The 17021-nt window shown below is 37.9% G+C and overlaps 2 protein-coding genes across 2 annotated transcripts; both read right to left on the minus strand.

The window, feature by feature from the left end:
* Positions 1–1769: 1769 nt before the first annotated feature.
* On the minus strand, positions 1770–5350 carry LOC132718615 (C-type lectin domain family 17, member A-like). The gene is made up of 7 exons (XM_060702332.1): positions 5218–5350; positions 4947–4997; positions 4342–4430; positions 3638–3728; positions 3057–3143; positions 2689–2809; positions 1770–1895 (listed from the first exon to the last, which is right to left on the minus strand). Exons 1-7 carry the CDS (start codon positions 5267–5269, stop codon positions 1856–1858), a joined length of 531 nt encoding a protein of 176 aa, XP_060558315.1. The 5' UTR covers positions 5270–5350; the 3' UTR covers positions 1770–1855.
* A 6369-nt stretch (positions 5351–11719) lies between these two features.
* Positions 11720–16733, minus strand: LOC132718616 (alpha-amylase-like). Its single transcript, XM_060702333.1, has 7 exons — positions 16579–16733; positions 15576–15712; positions 14934–15085; positions 13613–14712; positions 12905–13078; positions 12409–12640; positions 11720–11977 (listed from the first exon to the last, which is right to left on the minus strand). The coding sequence occupies exons 1-7, from the start codon at positions 16619–16621 to the stop codon at positions 11737–11739; spliced, it is 2079 nt and encodes a 692-aa protein (XP_060558316.1). The 5' UTR covers positions 16622–16733; the 3' UTR covers positions 11720–11736.
* Positions 16734–17021: the final 288 nt, after the last annotated feature.

Consider the following 17021-nt stretch of genomic DNA (forward strand, 5'->3'; position numbering starts at 1 on the left):
TTGGACAGTCTATTAAATCAATATAAGGTATTCCTGTTAAAATGTTCTTCTATACGCTTGTACTACTGATATTTCACTAGTATATAAAATAATAATGTGATAATCGGCCCGCAAAATGAATAATGGCCCCCGAGGGCTTCAGCCCGAGGGCATTATTCATTTCAGGGCCGATTATCACCTTCCGGCCCTACTCTGACGTGTATTAATGTCTTTAATACACTTGATCTAATAGTAGCATTAAAAAAAAACAACAACAACAAATACTTTGAAGTTCTTTCGTTGAAATTCTTGTCTACACTTCTGAAATTCTTGTCTACACTTCTAGAGTCACCGTACCAGTGCTCAACCAGTTTTTCACAAAATCACATAAAAACTCTTTCAGAACAAAAGGTTTGCTGGGAAACTTATTTTTGTTACAAAGTTGGACCTTTCAAACTCACAATAAGCTAAAGCGTTTTAATAAAACAGATTAGGATACAATTTACCACGGAGTTGTATATAGGGTATAAAACCACTATATTTTTCAGACAACCAAACCAGTGCTCGACCAGGTGGTTTTATCTTTATCAGAACTTTTATTTCTTAAAAACAGATATGACTTTTTAAGTTCAACAATTCTATTTCAAAAATAGTTTGAAACATTTATGTTTTAGTGTCTATAGATGAAAATATGAGAGCAAATATGATACAAAGGAAATGCTATACATTGACAAATAAAATGTTTATAACAGTGTATAAGAGTTTTGGAATTTGCATATACTGGGGTGTTTGAGATTACTTATTCTCATATTTTTTTTTACTAAATCATTCTGCAAACATAGTTAAGTGTGATAATTGGTGTAATATACAAATTGTCTACGCTTTAAGTGGTGTGTTCCCGATTTTTTTCCGTACAGCTGCCATATTTGTTTACATGTTCATAGCCCCTGCCTTTTATGGAAAGCAGGGTTTTGATAATTTTTGAACACCTTTCCTATGGAAATCAATTGGAGTCATAAAAGTAAAGGCAATTTAACAAAGTATTGTCCACATTTGCCCTAAATTATCATTATTTCAGTGTTTTAAATAGTTTTTACTACTACTTGTATTATAGAATTGTATTTTTGTACTGTTTAATATTGTCTGAAAAATGGTCAATCTTCTACCAAACTTGGAGTACTTGTACATGGTGTAGAGGTTACAGGTCAGGTACAAATAGCACACACAAACTCCCAGGGTTTTTTCACTTTAATGCATAAATCATACACAAATAGAAGTATTGGTCGAGCACTGGGCTGGTCGAGCACAGGTACTGTGACTCTACTGTTCTGTACAGAGATGTTTACTGTTTGTATGTTCAAAGCAGTAGAATCTAGAAGCAAGTTTTATTTTCATTTTTTCGGAATGAATTTGTCGTATTATTTCTTCAAATTTCAATAGTAACAAAAATGTGTTTGTACTAAATACGCTTAAGCTCTCATAATAAAAATAAAGCGATTCGTGCTGACAACCTACTTTCACTTTTACAGTTAACTGTTTGATGACGTAAAATATGACGTCATTGTTTCAGTGTGTGCACGTGCACATGTTCTGCGGGCTGATAACTAGTTCTCGGCCCCGGGCCGCAAACACATAATAGGTCACGTGACACTCATAATCAGTTGAAATCATGGGCAATTTTGTTACTATATATAGTAACAAGTGTAATAATTATCTTTTCTACCACTATCTGGCATACTAAATATCGTTATGTTCGAACATCATAATTAATTGATTACGGTGTAACATAATTTCATAAAATCTTTATTAAATGAGCTGGAACACTTTGTGTCAAGTTAATAACTAGTTTTCAACACACGGAAATGAAATATTTCAGTCAGCCAACTAACTCCAACTGTGCACCACACACAGTCCCCCTACAAAAGAAAACAGTGCAACCGGTTAATGTGAGGAATCTTTTTTAATTCGTGTACACTATATACATATACTGTAAAAACATTATTACATATTCAAATAATAAATATGATTTACAACATATACAGAATATTTAATTACAGTTTATCATCTTATATTTATATTCCGTGCCATGACTAAATTCTGCTTCCTGCTTCACAAGTATTAATTCTTCTGTGTGTGGAATATCAAATAAGACTGGTGTCCGCCCTTTAAGCTCAATAGGGAGAGCATCGAATTTGTAATCTAGAGGTCGTTGGTCTGATCCTCTGTCTAGTCGAAACTTTTCCGTGATAATTGATCTCGGACATTGTTTCTAATGGCCATTTGTCTATTGAGAAATCATGTGGAATTTGGAGTTGCTGACTAGCGTAGAAATTGGTAATTAGTTATTAATTATTATTGGTTAGTTATTCAGTCTTAAATGGACCGACCGGCGTTTTATGACAATAAATGATAAAACCAATATAATGCGTTTGCGATCAGCATGGATCCAGACCAGCCTGCGCATCCGCGCAGTCTTATCCGTGCTGTTCGCTTACAAATGCTATAACAAGTAGAGAAGCTAATAGCGAACAGCATGGATCCTGATCAGACTGCGCGAATGCGCAGGCTGGTCTGGATCCCTGCTGGTCGCAAACGCATTATGTTGGTTTTGTCATGGCGCGGCTCAAATGTGTTAAAATCGGCGTAAAACCAAAGCAAAAGATAGGACAAAAAGGCGTAATGATACTTTGATGAGAGAAATATTCTTACCGTCTCTCGCAAATTGGATAGAAGTTACCTAAACAACTATAGTCTGCCCATTTAAATGCTAGTGGTAGCCAGAAAATAGCACAGTCTTCAGTTGTCGTTTGGTCTTGTCCTGGGTACCAGTCTGTACAAAATTTTATATGAAATCTTTCTCAGATAATTCAAATTTGTTTCTCTATACATATTTCAATAAATTCTTGTGAACTATTCTGCCAACTCTGAGATGGCAATATTTCTTCAGTAGTGTTTTTGTCACATTCTTAATTCATAAGCAGCGTATAGGAATTATAAGAAATGATTACATCATATTTCTTTGCTCTTAATGATTAAGTTCATGCGATTCTTTCTATATATGTTTTAGATTTACAAACCCGAGAAATGAACATATTCTTTCGTATCGAACCATATCCATGTTCCTTCTATTAGCTCATCAGACATACCAATCCACCAGTTTCTTACTGCAAGTAGTGCAACAAATATTTACTAATAGAAGGTAGACAGTCCTTCAGTTTTCTTTAATATATGTATATATATTGTTTGATGCATTTGTTTATTTGGTCCCCTATATAGCTCTTACATATACGTCCGGTGGTATACACACATACATTCATTTATACATTTAAAGTGGATTGGCCAATAATGGAGGTCTGTCATAAATAATTATGTTGATAGTATTTATAATAACTGATATTATTTTAAATTGTCTTAGAACTAAATACTATTATTACTCATATAAATCTTCATTTTAAATCACATAAACTTATCGCCATTTTTTTCAAGACGCATAAGAATATCCAAAATTTAATGATACATTTCTATTATTTTTCGCAATATTGATAATGTGCGCACTGCATCTAGACTAATCCACTTTAAAATCTTTTCCTATCTTTCAAATCCCCCCTTAAAGTAATTAAATGTTTCAAATAATCATTGATAAACATGTATAACTTACGTTGTAGTTGTTTAAGATGATCTTTTATGAACTCATTTTCTCCTGAAGATTCTACATGTATCAAGTGACTGTTGTTTTGACGACAAAAGTTCTGTTAACATTGATAAAATAAGTCAAATACTCAATACTGAATTTAAATAACATGCTGAAAGGGCTTAATTACACCAATAAGTCCACCTGTAGTTACCTGAGATAAATAATGCCTCAGTCAATTGTAAACTACGGCCCCAGTCCTCGGAGATTTAGCGGGATATTTGAATTTTGGATTTTAAAGCCTCTAGTAAAAGCCCCGTCCTGCGCGGGCATTGTATGGAAAAATCCCGACAAAAAGCACGCGGACTGTGACTTAGCCATATCTGCGGCCATGTAAGTGTCAAAATAGTCCCTTCATCCCTCCCTGCTTCCTCACTGACTGGGGATACAATTGCTAAGCGTGTTACCCCCCTCCCCCACCCGGTGATTTAGTGTGTTGAACTTTAATCATCGTCCCCTCATATCTGTTGAAATGAAGAACGCCTGATGACTTCCTCCGCCTATAAAACTGTAACATCGCCATGTATCATTTCCTACTTTGCATTGTGTTACTTAGTTACTTAAAAACAGGGAGTGTAATATGTTAATTTCCGTTATGATAAAGGATTGCATCCAAATGTGTTTTCAATTAATGATTAATTTACTTAATGAAATGAAAATAGGATGTAAACCTCGGCTTCTGTGAAATCAAAGGCGGTCTGTCCAAACATGTAGCAGGATCCTTCAAACGGTAACCAACCATCTGTACAAGTGGTTGTACCTTAAACAGAGAAATGTCTGTCTTGTTTCGTGCTTACCTTGCTGTTTTTGTTTCTACTGTAATAAAAATTCCCGTTGAAAAACAAATTCATACTCATTTTTATAAACTTCCGAACAATAATAGCCCTGATTATTAGAATAGATATATAGATTACAATATCAGGTTTTAACTTCTAAATACATTTTTGTATAATTTTGTCTCCTAGACAAATAAAATGCAAATTTTAAACTTTTAAATATACATTAAATATTCACTATGCACAAAAATAGGCCAATATAACTTTTACGACACTGTGTTTTATAAAGCCATTTGTTTTATTCTTATATATCAGACTGGAATTCTTGACCCCGCGTGTAAGATGGCTTGCGTGCACCGACGGGAATATCTGATTTAACATTTTCCTACCCGTGGGCCTATTCCAACAAAGATACTTATATGAACCGTTGAGTCGTTATTTTATCAGTCATGTTTTTTTCTGATATATTGTATAGTCGTGAAAATTAGAAATAATCTTACCAGGTATTTTCTCAGGTGGTTCTTGTGTAAAATATCTTCTTTCCAAACATTCTTTAATTAAAAAAATAATATTCTCCATCAGAACAACAACAACAAAAGCAAGTGGTTATATTATGAGTAAGAACTTTTATGGCAAGTTTTCCGAATAGGTGGAAATCATATAAACATTCTTTTTATCTGTATTTATTTGTAGTTAATCATCTCTAGATTTTAAAATGTGATCTGAAGATTTATAGTGAAATGAAATAAAAAGAAATCAAATGTGTCCTACCTTTGCCGATGAAAAGTAAGAGGAACAGTAAAGCTTTCAATATTAAAGTCATTGTTAATTCAACAAAATTTTAATCTATTTATTGTGCTCCATTCAAACAGGTCAGTTTGATAAGCAATATAATACCGAATTATCTACGAACATATATATGTTCATTTATGACCTGCCGTATGCATGGAATCTCTTACATTATACCAGGACAAATACGACCCTCACTACATCAAAACAATATCTAACACTGGCTCGACTCTCACTACATCAGGACAATATCTAACACTGGCTCGACTCTCACTACACCAAGACAATATCTAACACTGGCTCGACTCTCACTACATCAAGACAATATCTAACACTGGCTCGACTCTCACTACACCAAGAAAATATCTAACACTGGCTCGACTCTTACTTCACCAAGACAATATCCAAAACTGGCGCGACTCTCACTACATGAGGACAATATCTAACACTGGCTCGACTCTCACTACACCAGGACAATATCTAACACTGGCTCGACTCCCACTACAACAAGACAATATCTAACACTGACTCGACTCTCACACTACACCAAGAAAAATATCCAATACTGGCTCGACTCTCACTACATGAGGACAATATCTAACACTGGCTCCACTCTCACTACACCAAGACAATATCTAACACTGGCTCGACTCCCACTACAACAAGACAATATCTAACACTGGCTCGACTTTCACTACATCAAGACAATATCTAATACTGGTTCGACTCTCACTACATCAAGATAATCTCTAACACTGGCTCGACTTTCAGTACAACAAGACAATATTTAACACTGGCTCGACTCTCACTACACCAAGACAATATCCAATACTGGCTCGACTTTCACTACATCAAGACAATATCCAACACTGGATCGACTTTCACTACACCAAGACAATATCAAACACTGGGCTCGACTCTCACTACACCAAGACAATATCTAACACTGGCTCGACTCTCACTACACCAAGAAAATATCCAACACTGGCTCGACTCTCACTACATCAAGACAATATCTAACACTGGCTCGACTGTCACTACACCATGACAATATCTAAACTGGCTCGACTTTCACTACATCAAGACAATATCTAACACTGGCCTCGACTCTCACTACATCAAGACAATATCTTACACTGGCTCGACTCTCACTACATCAAGACAATATCTAACACTGGCTCGACTCTCACTACACCAAGACAATATCCAACACTGGCTCGACTTTCACTACATCAAGACAATATCTAACACTGGCTCGACTCTCACTACACCAAGACAATATCCAAAACTGGCTCGACTTCCACTACATCAAGACAATATCTAACACTGGCTCGACTCTCACTACACCAAGACAATATCCAGCACTGGCTCGACTTTCACTACATCAAGACAATATCTAACACTGGCTCGATTCTCACCACACCAAGACAATATCTAACACTGGCTCGACTCTCACTACACCAAGACAATATCTAACACTGGCTCGACTCTCACTACATCAAGACAATATCTAACACTGGCTCGACTCTCACTACACCAAAACAATATCTAACACTGGCTCGACTCTCACTACACCAAGACAATATCTAAACACTGGCTCGACTTTCACTACATCAAGAAAATATCCACCACTGGCTCGACTCTCACTACATCAAGACAATATCTAAAACTGGCTCCACTCTCACTACACCAGGACAATATCTAACACTGGATCGACATTCACTACGCAAAGACAATATCTAAAACTGGATCGACTCTCACTACACCAGGACAATATCTAACACTGGCTCGACTCTCACTACATCAAGACAATATCCAACACTGGCTCGACTCTCAGTACACCAATACAATATCTAACACTGGCTCGACTCTCACTACATAAAGACAATATCTAACACTGGCTCGACTCTCACTACACCAAGAAAATATCCAACACTGGCTCGACTCTCACTACATCAAGACAATATCTAACACTGGCTCGACTGTCACTACACCATGACAATATCTAAACTGGCTCGACTTTCACTACATCAAGACAATATCTAACACTGGCTCGACTCTCACTACATCAAGACAATATCTTACACTGGCTCGACTCTCACTACATCAAGACAATATCTAACACTGGCTCGACTCTCACTACACCAAGACAATATCCAACACTGGCTCGACTTTCACTACATCAAGACAATATCTTAACACTGGCTCGACTCTCACTACACCAAGACAATATCCAAAACTGGCTCGACTTCCACTACATCAAGACAATATCTAAACACTGGCTCGACTCTCACTACACCAAGACAATATCCAGCACTGGCTCGACTTTCACTACATCAAGACAATATCTAACACTGGCTCGACTCTCACTACACCAAGACAATATCTAACACTGGCTCGACTCTCACTACATCAAGACAATATCTAACACTGGCTCGACTCTCACTACATCAAGACAATATCTAACACTGGCTCGACTCTCACTACACCAAGACAATATCTAACACTGGCTCGACTCTCACTACACCAAGACAATATCTAACACTGGCTCGACTTTCACTACATCAAGAAAATATCCACCACTGGCTCCACTCTCACTACATCAAGACAATATCTAAAACTGGCTCCACTCTCACTACATAAAGACAATATCTAACACTGGATCGACATTCACTACGCAAAGACAATATCTAAAACTGGATCGACTCTCACTACACCAGGACAATATCTAACACTGGCTCTGACTCTCACTACATCAAGACAATATCCAACACTGGCTCGACTCTCAGTTCACCAATACAATATCTAACACTGGCTCGACTGTCACTACATAAAGACAATAATCTAACACTGGCTCGACATTCGATACACCAGGACAATATCTAACACAGGCTCGACTCTCACTACATCAAGACAATATCTAACACTGACTCGACTCTTAGTACACCAAGACAATATCTAACACTGGCTCGACATTCGATACACCAGGACCATATCTAACACTGGCTCGACTCTCACTACATCAAGACAATATCTAACACTGACTCGGCTCTCAATACATCAAGACAATATCTAACACTGGCTCGACTTTCACTACATCAAGACAATATCCAACACTGGATCGGCTTTCAGTACACCAGGACAATCTCTAACACTGGCTCGACTCACACGATATCTGGCAAATATCTAACATTGACTCGACTCTCAGTATATCAAGACAATCTCTAACACTGGCTCGAATCTAAGTACATCAAGAGAATCCCTACCACTGGCTCGACTCTCAGTACACCAGGACAATATCTAACACTGGCTCGACTCTCACTACATCAAGACAATATCTAACACTGGCTCGACTCTCACTACATCAATACAATATCTAACACTGTCTCGACATTCACTACACCAGGACAATATCTAACACTGACTCGACTTTCACTACACCAGGACAATATCCAACACTGGCTCGACTCTCTACACCAGGACAATATCTAACACTGGATCGACTGTCAGTACACCAGGACATTATCTTACACAGGCTCGACTGTCAGTACACCAGGACAATATCTTACACTGGCTCGACTTTCACTACACCAGAACAACTAACACTGGATCGACTCTCTGTACACCAGGACAATATCTAACACAGGCTCTACTCTCAGCACACCAGGACAATATCTAACACTGGCTCGGCTCTTAGTACACCAGGACAATATCTAACACTGGCTCGACTCTCAGTACACCAGGACAATATCTAACACAGGATCGACTCTTAGTACACCAGGACAATATCTAACACAGGCTCGACTGTCAGTACACCAGGACAATATCTTACACAGGCTCGACTCTCAGTACACCAGGACAATATCTAACACAGGCTCGACGGTCAGTACACCAGGACAATATCTAACACTGGCTCGACTCTCAGTACACCAGGACAATATCTAACAACACAGGCTCGACTCTCAGTACACCAGGACAATATCTAACACAGGCTTGACTCTCAGTACACCAGGACAATATCTAACACAGGCTCGACTCTCAGTTCACCAGGGCAATATCTGACACAGGCTCGACTCTTAGTACACCAGGACAATATCTATCACTGGCTCGACTCTCACTACACCAGGACAATATATAACACTGGCTCGACTCTCAGTACAACAGGACAATATCTAACACAGGCTCGACTCTCACTACATCAAGACAATATCTGACACTGGCTCGACTTTCACTACATCAAGACAATATCCAACACTGGCTCGACTCTCACTAAATAAAGACAATATCTAACACTGGCTCGACTCTCACTACATCAATATAATATCTAATACTTGCTCGACATTCACTACACAAGGACAATATCTAACATTGGGTCGACTCTCAGTTCACAAGGACAATATCTAACACTGGCTCGACTCTCACTACATCAAGACAATATCTAACACTGGCTCGACTCTCACTACATCAAGATAATATCTAACACTGGCTCGACATTTTCCTTTCACCCCGGAAAAATATTAAAAACTTTGGGTTGAAATTTTTGAAAAAAGGAAAAATCTCTTAACATGGCTTTGCTACAGAAAATCAAGGGGCCAAAATATAACATTGGCTCGACTCTTAGTACACCAGGACACTATCTAACACTGGCTCGACTCTCAGTACACCAGACAAATATCTAACACAAGCTCGACTCTTAGTACACCAGGACAATATCTCACACTGGCTCGACTCTCAGTACACCAGGACAATATCTATCACTGGCTCGACTCTCAGTACACCAGGACAATATCTAACACTGGCTTGACTCTCAATACACCAGGACAATATCTAACACTGGCTCGACTCTCAGTACACCAGGACAATATCTAACACTACCTCGACTTTCAGTACACCAGACAAATATCTAACACTGGCTCGACTCTCAGTACACCAGGACAATATCTAACACTGACTCGACTCTTAGTACACCAGGACAATATATAACACTGGCTCGACTCTCAGTACACCAGGACAATATCTAACACAGGCTCGACTCTTAGTACACCAGGACAATATCTAACACTGGCTCGACTCTCACTACAACAAGACAATAACACTGGCTCGACATTCACTACACCAGGACAATATCTAACACTGACTTGACTTTCACTACACCAGGACAATATCTAACACTGGCTCGAATCTCAGTACACCAGGACAATATCTAACACTGGCTCGACTCTCACTACATCAAGACAATAACACTGACTTGACTTTCACTACACCAGGACAATATCTAACACTGACTTGACTTTCACTACACCAGGCCAATATCTAACACTGGCTCTACTCTCTGTACACCAGGACAATATCCAACACTGGCTCGACCTACAGTACACCAGGACAATATCTTACACTGGCTCGACTGTCAGTACACCAGGACAATATCTTACACTGGCTCGAATGTATGTCAGTACACCTGGACAATATCTATCACTGGCTCCACTTTCACTACACCAGGACAATATCTAACACTGGCTCGACTCTCACTACACCAAGACAATATCTAACACTGGCTCGACTCTCACTACACCAAGACAATATCTAACACTGGCTCGACTCTCACTACACCAGGACAATATCCAACACTGGCTCGACTCTCACTACACCAAGACAAATCTAACACTGGCTCGACTCTCACTACATCAAGACAATATCTAACACTGGCTCGACTCTCACTACACCAAGACAATATCTAACACTGGCTCGACTCTCACTACATCAAGACAATATGTAACACTGGCTCGACTCTCACTAAACCCAGATAAAATCTAACTCACTATACCAGGACAAAATCTAACATTGCCTAAACCGTCTATTTGCATTCCATCTTCAATATATACTTGTATTCTTATGCAAATTATAAATAACTCGATTGATATTTACAATTATGCACGGTCGAATGTTCCTGGAAAATTGCAGCTGTGCAGTGTTAATTATATAATGTGTGCCTTTTAAGTTATTAAGTATGTGTGCCTTTTAAGTCATTAAGTGATCCAAACTTAAATAACTGTTTTGAGTGGAGAGTGGGGTTAATTTAAGCAGTTCGAATCAGTTCGTATCGTAACAAATGCGTGATATTCATGCATATACATGATCAAAAACGGATAATCAATTCAACCAATTTTACGTTTCTTTATCATTATTTGGCAAAATCATTTTCCATTTGCCATTGAACACCTGGAATAACTTGTTTAAAAAGTATTACTAGATGTTACCTTGGCTTAGCCATTGATGTTATTTCGATCTTTTTATTTCATTATAGAATACAAACATGCTTACATAACCAAGGGCAAGAGCATAAATATCGCAACAGGCATAGTTACTCGAGATTATACATGTATATATGACTCATATACTTTGAAGTATCAATCAATCACCCAGGAAATAAATTTCCGCTCGTCAATGTACGAAAATAACAAAGAAATAAAACACAATGCTCATAACCATTTTTCTTAATATTTATGGAATATTTTTTATTTCACACGATGCAGAGTTAAAATGGTAGATGTTCAACATGCCACATCGGGCCCAGTGATTGTTTGTTTGTCTAGGAGTTGCACCAGCCCCACTTCCTGTACATGCACCAGACCTAATGTTGCCTTCCCACTGCCCGTTTACGACGGCTTTTATCTCGAACCAACCATTTTCTGTTTTACTACAGTCCATGTCTACATCCACCAACCAATAATGCTGTCCATATCTAAATATATGAGAAGTTATTGGTCATCACAATGTTTTGTAAGAGTACATAAAAAGTAGTATAACAAGAAGTGATTTAAAACAACAGTAATAATTGTGTTCGATAGCGACACAGTTATTTGAAATCTTAAGTGCAAGTAAGATTGCAATCTCATTAAAATATGACATAGTTATATGAGCCGCGTCATGACAAAACCAACATAGTGCGTTTGCGACCAGCATGGATCTAGACAAGCCTGCGCATCCGCGCAGTCTGATCAGGATCCATGCTGTTCGCTATTAGTTTCCTTACTTGTAATAGGGTTGTTAAGCGAACAACATGGATCCTGATTAGACTGCGCGGATGCGCAGGCTGGTCTGGATCCATGCTGGTCGCAAATGCACTATATTGGTTTTGTCATGGCGCGGCTCATATATATACGGTTAACGCACGTGTTAAGATCACTATGCCCTGCTTGTCCCGGTGCATTTGTTGTCCATACCGCTGGTGTTCCCTGTGCCATCGTGCCATGATACGTGCCTTGGTTAGCCTCACTACCATACCAGTCCAAGTGGTCATCATGAGCTGACCACGCGTTATATTTGGCATAATGTGCACTCGTACCAATATCCCGGGCTCGAATCGGTATCGCACAGGCGCTCGTCGAAGCGTCCGATGTGCAACCTATGGAGAATTAAACTTTTTGTATTTCCTTCTGAAGTAGTTTAATAATCGCCTTTTATCCATAAAAAGCGAATGGACAGCTCGCTGTTATATCAACAGTACACTTAATATATATAAGAACTTTTAGAAGTTTATTGTAATTACGAGTAAAATGAGAATAATGTCTTAGATCTGAAAATAAAGGTCGTGCAAAGAATTAATAAATACGCACAAGATATTATTCCAACAAAATGATGTTTCTTTATTTGTGTAACATTGTCTAACCTGTATGAGTGTCATGATCTAAACCACCGCGTACAAACAGATCCTGTCCTACTTGTGTTTGTTTTTCTATCATTATGACCGTCCTAGACCAGCCAGCTGGTGCGGTTGGAGGTGGGCCTTGACTGACCGTGGTTACAACGTTGTTGACCGGAACCTGAGCTGGACTTGATGACCCTAAGAGTATAAATATAGACTATAAGGATTTTACACCGGCTGCTAGTACAAATCGGAATATCTAGCTCGCAGAAACTCGACAGAGCCTCGTTACCGCTTAAACAGTTTCCCTAGAGCTAGAACTAGATATTCCTGTCTGTTACGACAGTCGATGTTTGATTTTTTTTTCTTGCATACCATATTCCGGAAAGAAAGGAGTGTAGGGCAGGTATTTTTCTAACATCGGTGTAAACAGAAGACAATCCTGTCTGATATGCAAGAATGACGTTGTGCAACATGCACATGACGTGATTCTAAAATAATCGCACCGATCCCTGGTAGCATATTAAGGTGTTGTTGTTTTGCGTTTTTAACACATAAGATAAATATAGAGATGATAATTCCAAAATATGATAAACAATTTGTGAGAGGATGTTTTTCATTTCTACTTTGTCTCCATCTTTATTATCTACCCATTCCAATTGGAGTCATTATATTTAAGGTATTAACACGAGGGGCTAAACAAGTGAGTTGTATGTTATATGTGCATCTTACCTACAATAAAAGCAAGGATTGGTTCATCTTGGTTATTTATGACAATATGAGCTCTACCACTGCTATCAACAGATATCTTTCTTGAACAATCAGTGATTAGATCACAATACTCCCCTGCAGGAAGACCTGTCTGTAACGTGACGTCCATATGACCATCCCGGGCCATAGCGAAAAATCCCTTGTTACCTCGAGAAAATGCTATCTGATTGTTCTGGTTGTAATAGTTGCCTTTTGTTGTTCCAGCTACGGCGTTTCTAAATGCTACCATGTTTGCAATAGGGCGCCATCTGTGTTCGCAAACCCAACCATTTCCGCATGACAGTCCATCAGCACTAATAGAAACATCTTTGATAGAATAGTCTCCGTTGTGTGGCGGTCCCTGGTCAGTGTTAGTACCAAAATAATAGCTGCTCATTATTCTAGCGAACCCATAGTCATTTGCTAACAAGAAAGATACAGCCATTTTATATTCTCTCGGCTTTTTATGTGTATTTAATGATCCACCTCCCCCGTGTCCTCTTTGATTATCATGGTTATCCACAAACACAAGCGCATGCGCAGAGTCTGTCATCCCCCATCCATAGTCCACAACCCCACTTAGTCGTCCAAAGTCTTGAATGCCGTCTTTAAGCTTTATACTATATCTGAACTCTGTGACGTAGCCAAGACTTGTGTATTCACTTGTTTTTATAGGTTCACCACCTTGATCAATTACCTCATGATAAAACATTGGCCTACCACCTTCCGGTAGATCTTTCAGTTTCTGCTGTATACCTTGAATATCTTTCGGCCACATATGTTTGGCTGCATCTACACGGAAGCCAGCTACTCCGATATCAATCATCTTGTTCAAGAAACCAGCAATTTTGTTCCTTACGTACTCATTTCCTTGGTTGAGATCGGTAAGATCTACAAGGTAACAGTTCCTAACCTGATTAGGGTCTCCGTAATTGTTAAGCTTGCAGTAATTGTTAAAGTGCTCGTGCACATACGGGACGCCTGGGAAATCGTAGTTATTACTATTAAAGCTACTTCCTCCTGTCCCTGTACCGGATCGTCCTAGTCCAGCCATATGATTGATCACAATATCCACAAATATCCTGGGAATATATCGAAAAAATGGCATGGGCATGGAAGGAAACTGAAGTTAAACATAGATTAAGTCAGCATTCCTTGAAAAGTAATTTCTAAATTAAGTAATGTTATCAACCATTTGAATACAATCAAATCGAGCATTAAGATAAAGGGATTACAAGAATATTTTTAGTGTAAATATGTTATTTATGTTTCAGTTATATGAATTATGTTTCAGCTTACAAACCTGACGCCAACCTTCTTGCACCTGGAAACCATATCGGAAAATTCAGCTTCGGTACCGCTACGACTGTGTAATTTATAACTGACCGGCTGATACCTTTGCCACCAAGGTTGAGGAGGAGATGTAACAACCACGTGCTCGTTGGCTGGTGAAACCTGGTAACAGTATTTTAACGTTAATTACGACAAGCAATTATACCTAGCTAGCCAGTCTTATGATAGCGAAAATTCATATATTTAAGCCGTTATTATGAAAATTGCACCGATGAATTTCATAAAGTCATGTAAAGACAATGTTTAAAAATTTTGTGCAAGATAGCTTATATACATGTACTTCTTATTTACACTGTTTACTACGTACAAAAATGTTCTCTTTACAGGGATCAACATGGCGGCGTGTGCGCCTGATTGGACGAAGACATATAATAACGTGGCGCTAATATTCCACATGCCTGTCCGTCCGGTTTTATAATGCCTCGGGTTAAATGACTGTTTTTATTGATATTGTTCATCTTATAAGACTAGTAAACCATTTTGTTTTAAATGTATTACTATTCCCTAATTCAACCGTCGATATTTTCTACCACTTTCAGTTATAATTTTGATAATATTAACTGAAGATAACGGGAATTGATAAATGTAATACCTGGACGCCACAGAATCCTTTCTTGGACAGGAAACGTTCACATTCTAGAGCGACATCTGACCACTTCCACTCAAACAGATGAACAATTACCTGTTTACCATTACAATGTGGGTCCGTGTACTCACCAAGGACAGATGCTACGTTAAAAAAATATTTTAATTGATTTTCAGGGCTGCATGTTTTAAACTGATAGTAATTTATTAAAATAAAACTATACACTTCAGAAGGCGCTTAATTAATTCTGTTATAAATTGTAGCTCTGTATGCTTTTGTAAGAACACTTATACGAATGATATAAAGAAAGGAAGAACAGATTCATTAGTAAATATATAAATGTGGAACATTTACATGGAATACATACTGTTATCAGGACATAACAATACATATACAATTAAACAATACTTATAAAATATTGACCTTATGACACTCAAAACATGAGGTACGTGATAGTGGCTATGTAACTCCAAATCATTTGTCATTACAGCGGCATAAATGTAAGTATTCATGTAATACTATAATTATAGAAATAAAGATGTAAACTTATCCAACACTGCATTAAGAAGTTTCTACAAGATTATCAAACAACAACCGTTATATTCTGACAATAAGATGACAACTTTGCAAAGAGGTTGAAAAAGAATGACCATTTAATAATATATACGAGTATAGTGAAATCATTGGTCATTTCAAGAAATGACTGCTGCAGGTGAAAAATGTTTATAGTTGTTAATTGTACTCTTTTCGACGATCTGGTGAGAGTTAAAGGATTTGAAATTGCCTTTAAAATATACCAATAACAAACAAAACGTATTTGTCAAGTTTTTTTTTTCGTGTGGACGTATGATAATAAACTTTAACTTTGATTTCAACATTAATCATTACTGTATGAATGTTGTCGTAACAGGTAACACATTTAATTCGTAATGTGCAGTATGCTTATCATCCACTGCCCGAAATAGATGGAGTATTTAATTTGTTACATTATGTATATAATATTACAAACCTGTATATACAACTACAATTAAACCATAAATTAACACTCCCATTTTCGTGTGACAGTTTCTCCCTTAGCACCCAATTTCTGAACTGTCTCCCTTATCTTTTTATGCAGACAGATAAAATTTGCAAAACCGTGAATTTTATCTATGAGCACTGTCATAATACGTATTACTCCCTGAATAACTAGTGACTTCCCCTGTATGAATAGAAACATTGAAACAAAAATGCCGTTTTTTATACTTGTTGTAGCATCTTTCCTACTGTGATGTTTTATCTATATAACATTGGCTGGTAAAAATGGGGATACTTTGTCAAAATCAGTACTTACCCCTTGAACAAACAATAAATTCTGCCAATCATTTCGTCTTGATTTGTACATTATTACAGACACAAACGGGCACCTGAGTAGAACCCGCGACGTTCCGTAAACTAGCTTGATAGGTTTTT

Source organism: Ruditapes philippinarum, unplaced genomic scaffold (genome assembly GCF_026571515.1).
Source record: "Ruditapes philippinarum isolate M1 unplaced genomic scaffold, ASM2657151v2 ctg856_1_1_1_1, whole genome shotgun sequence".
Classification (NCBI taxonomy): Eukaryota; Metazoa; Mollusca; class Bivalvia; order Venerida; family Veneridae; genus Ruditapes; species Ruditapes philippinarum.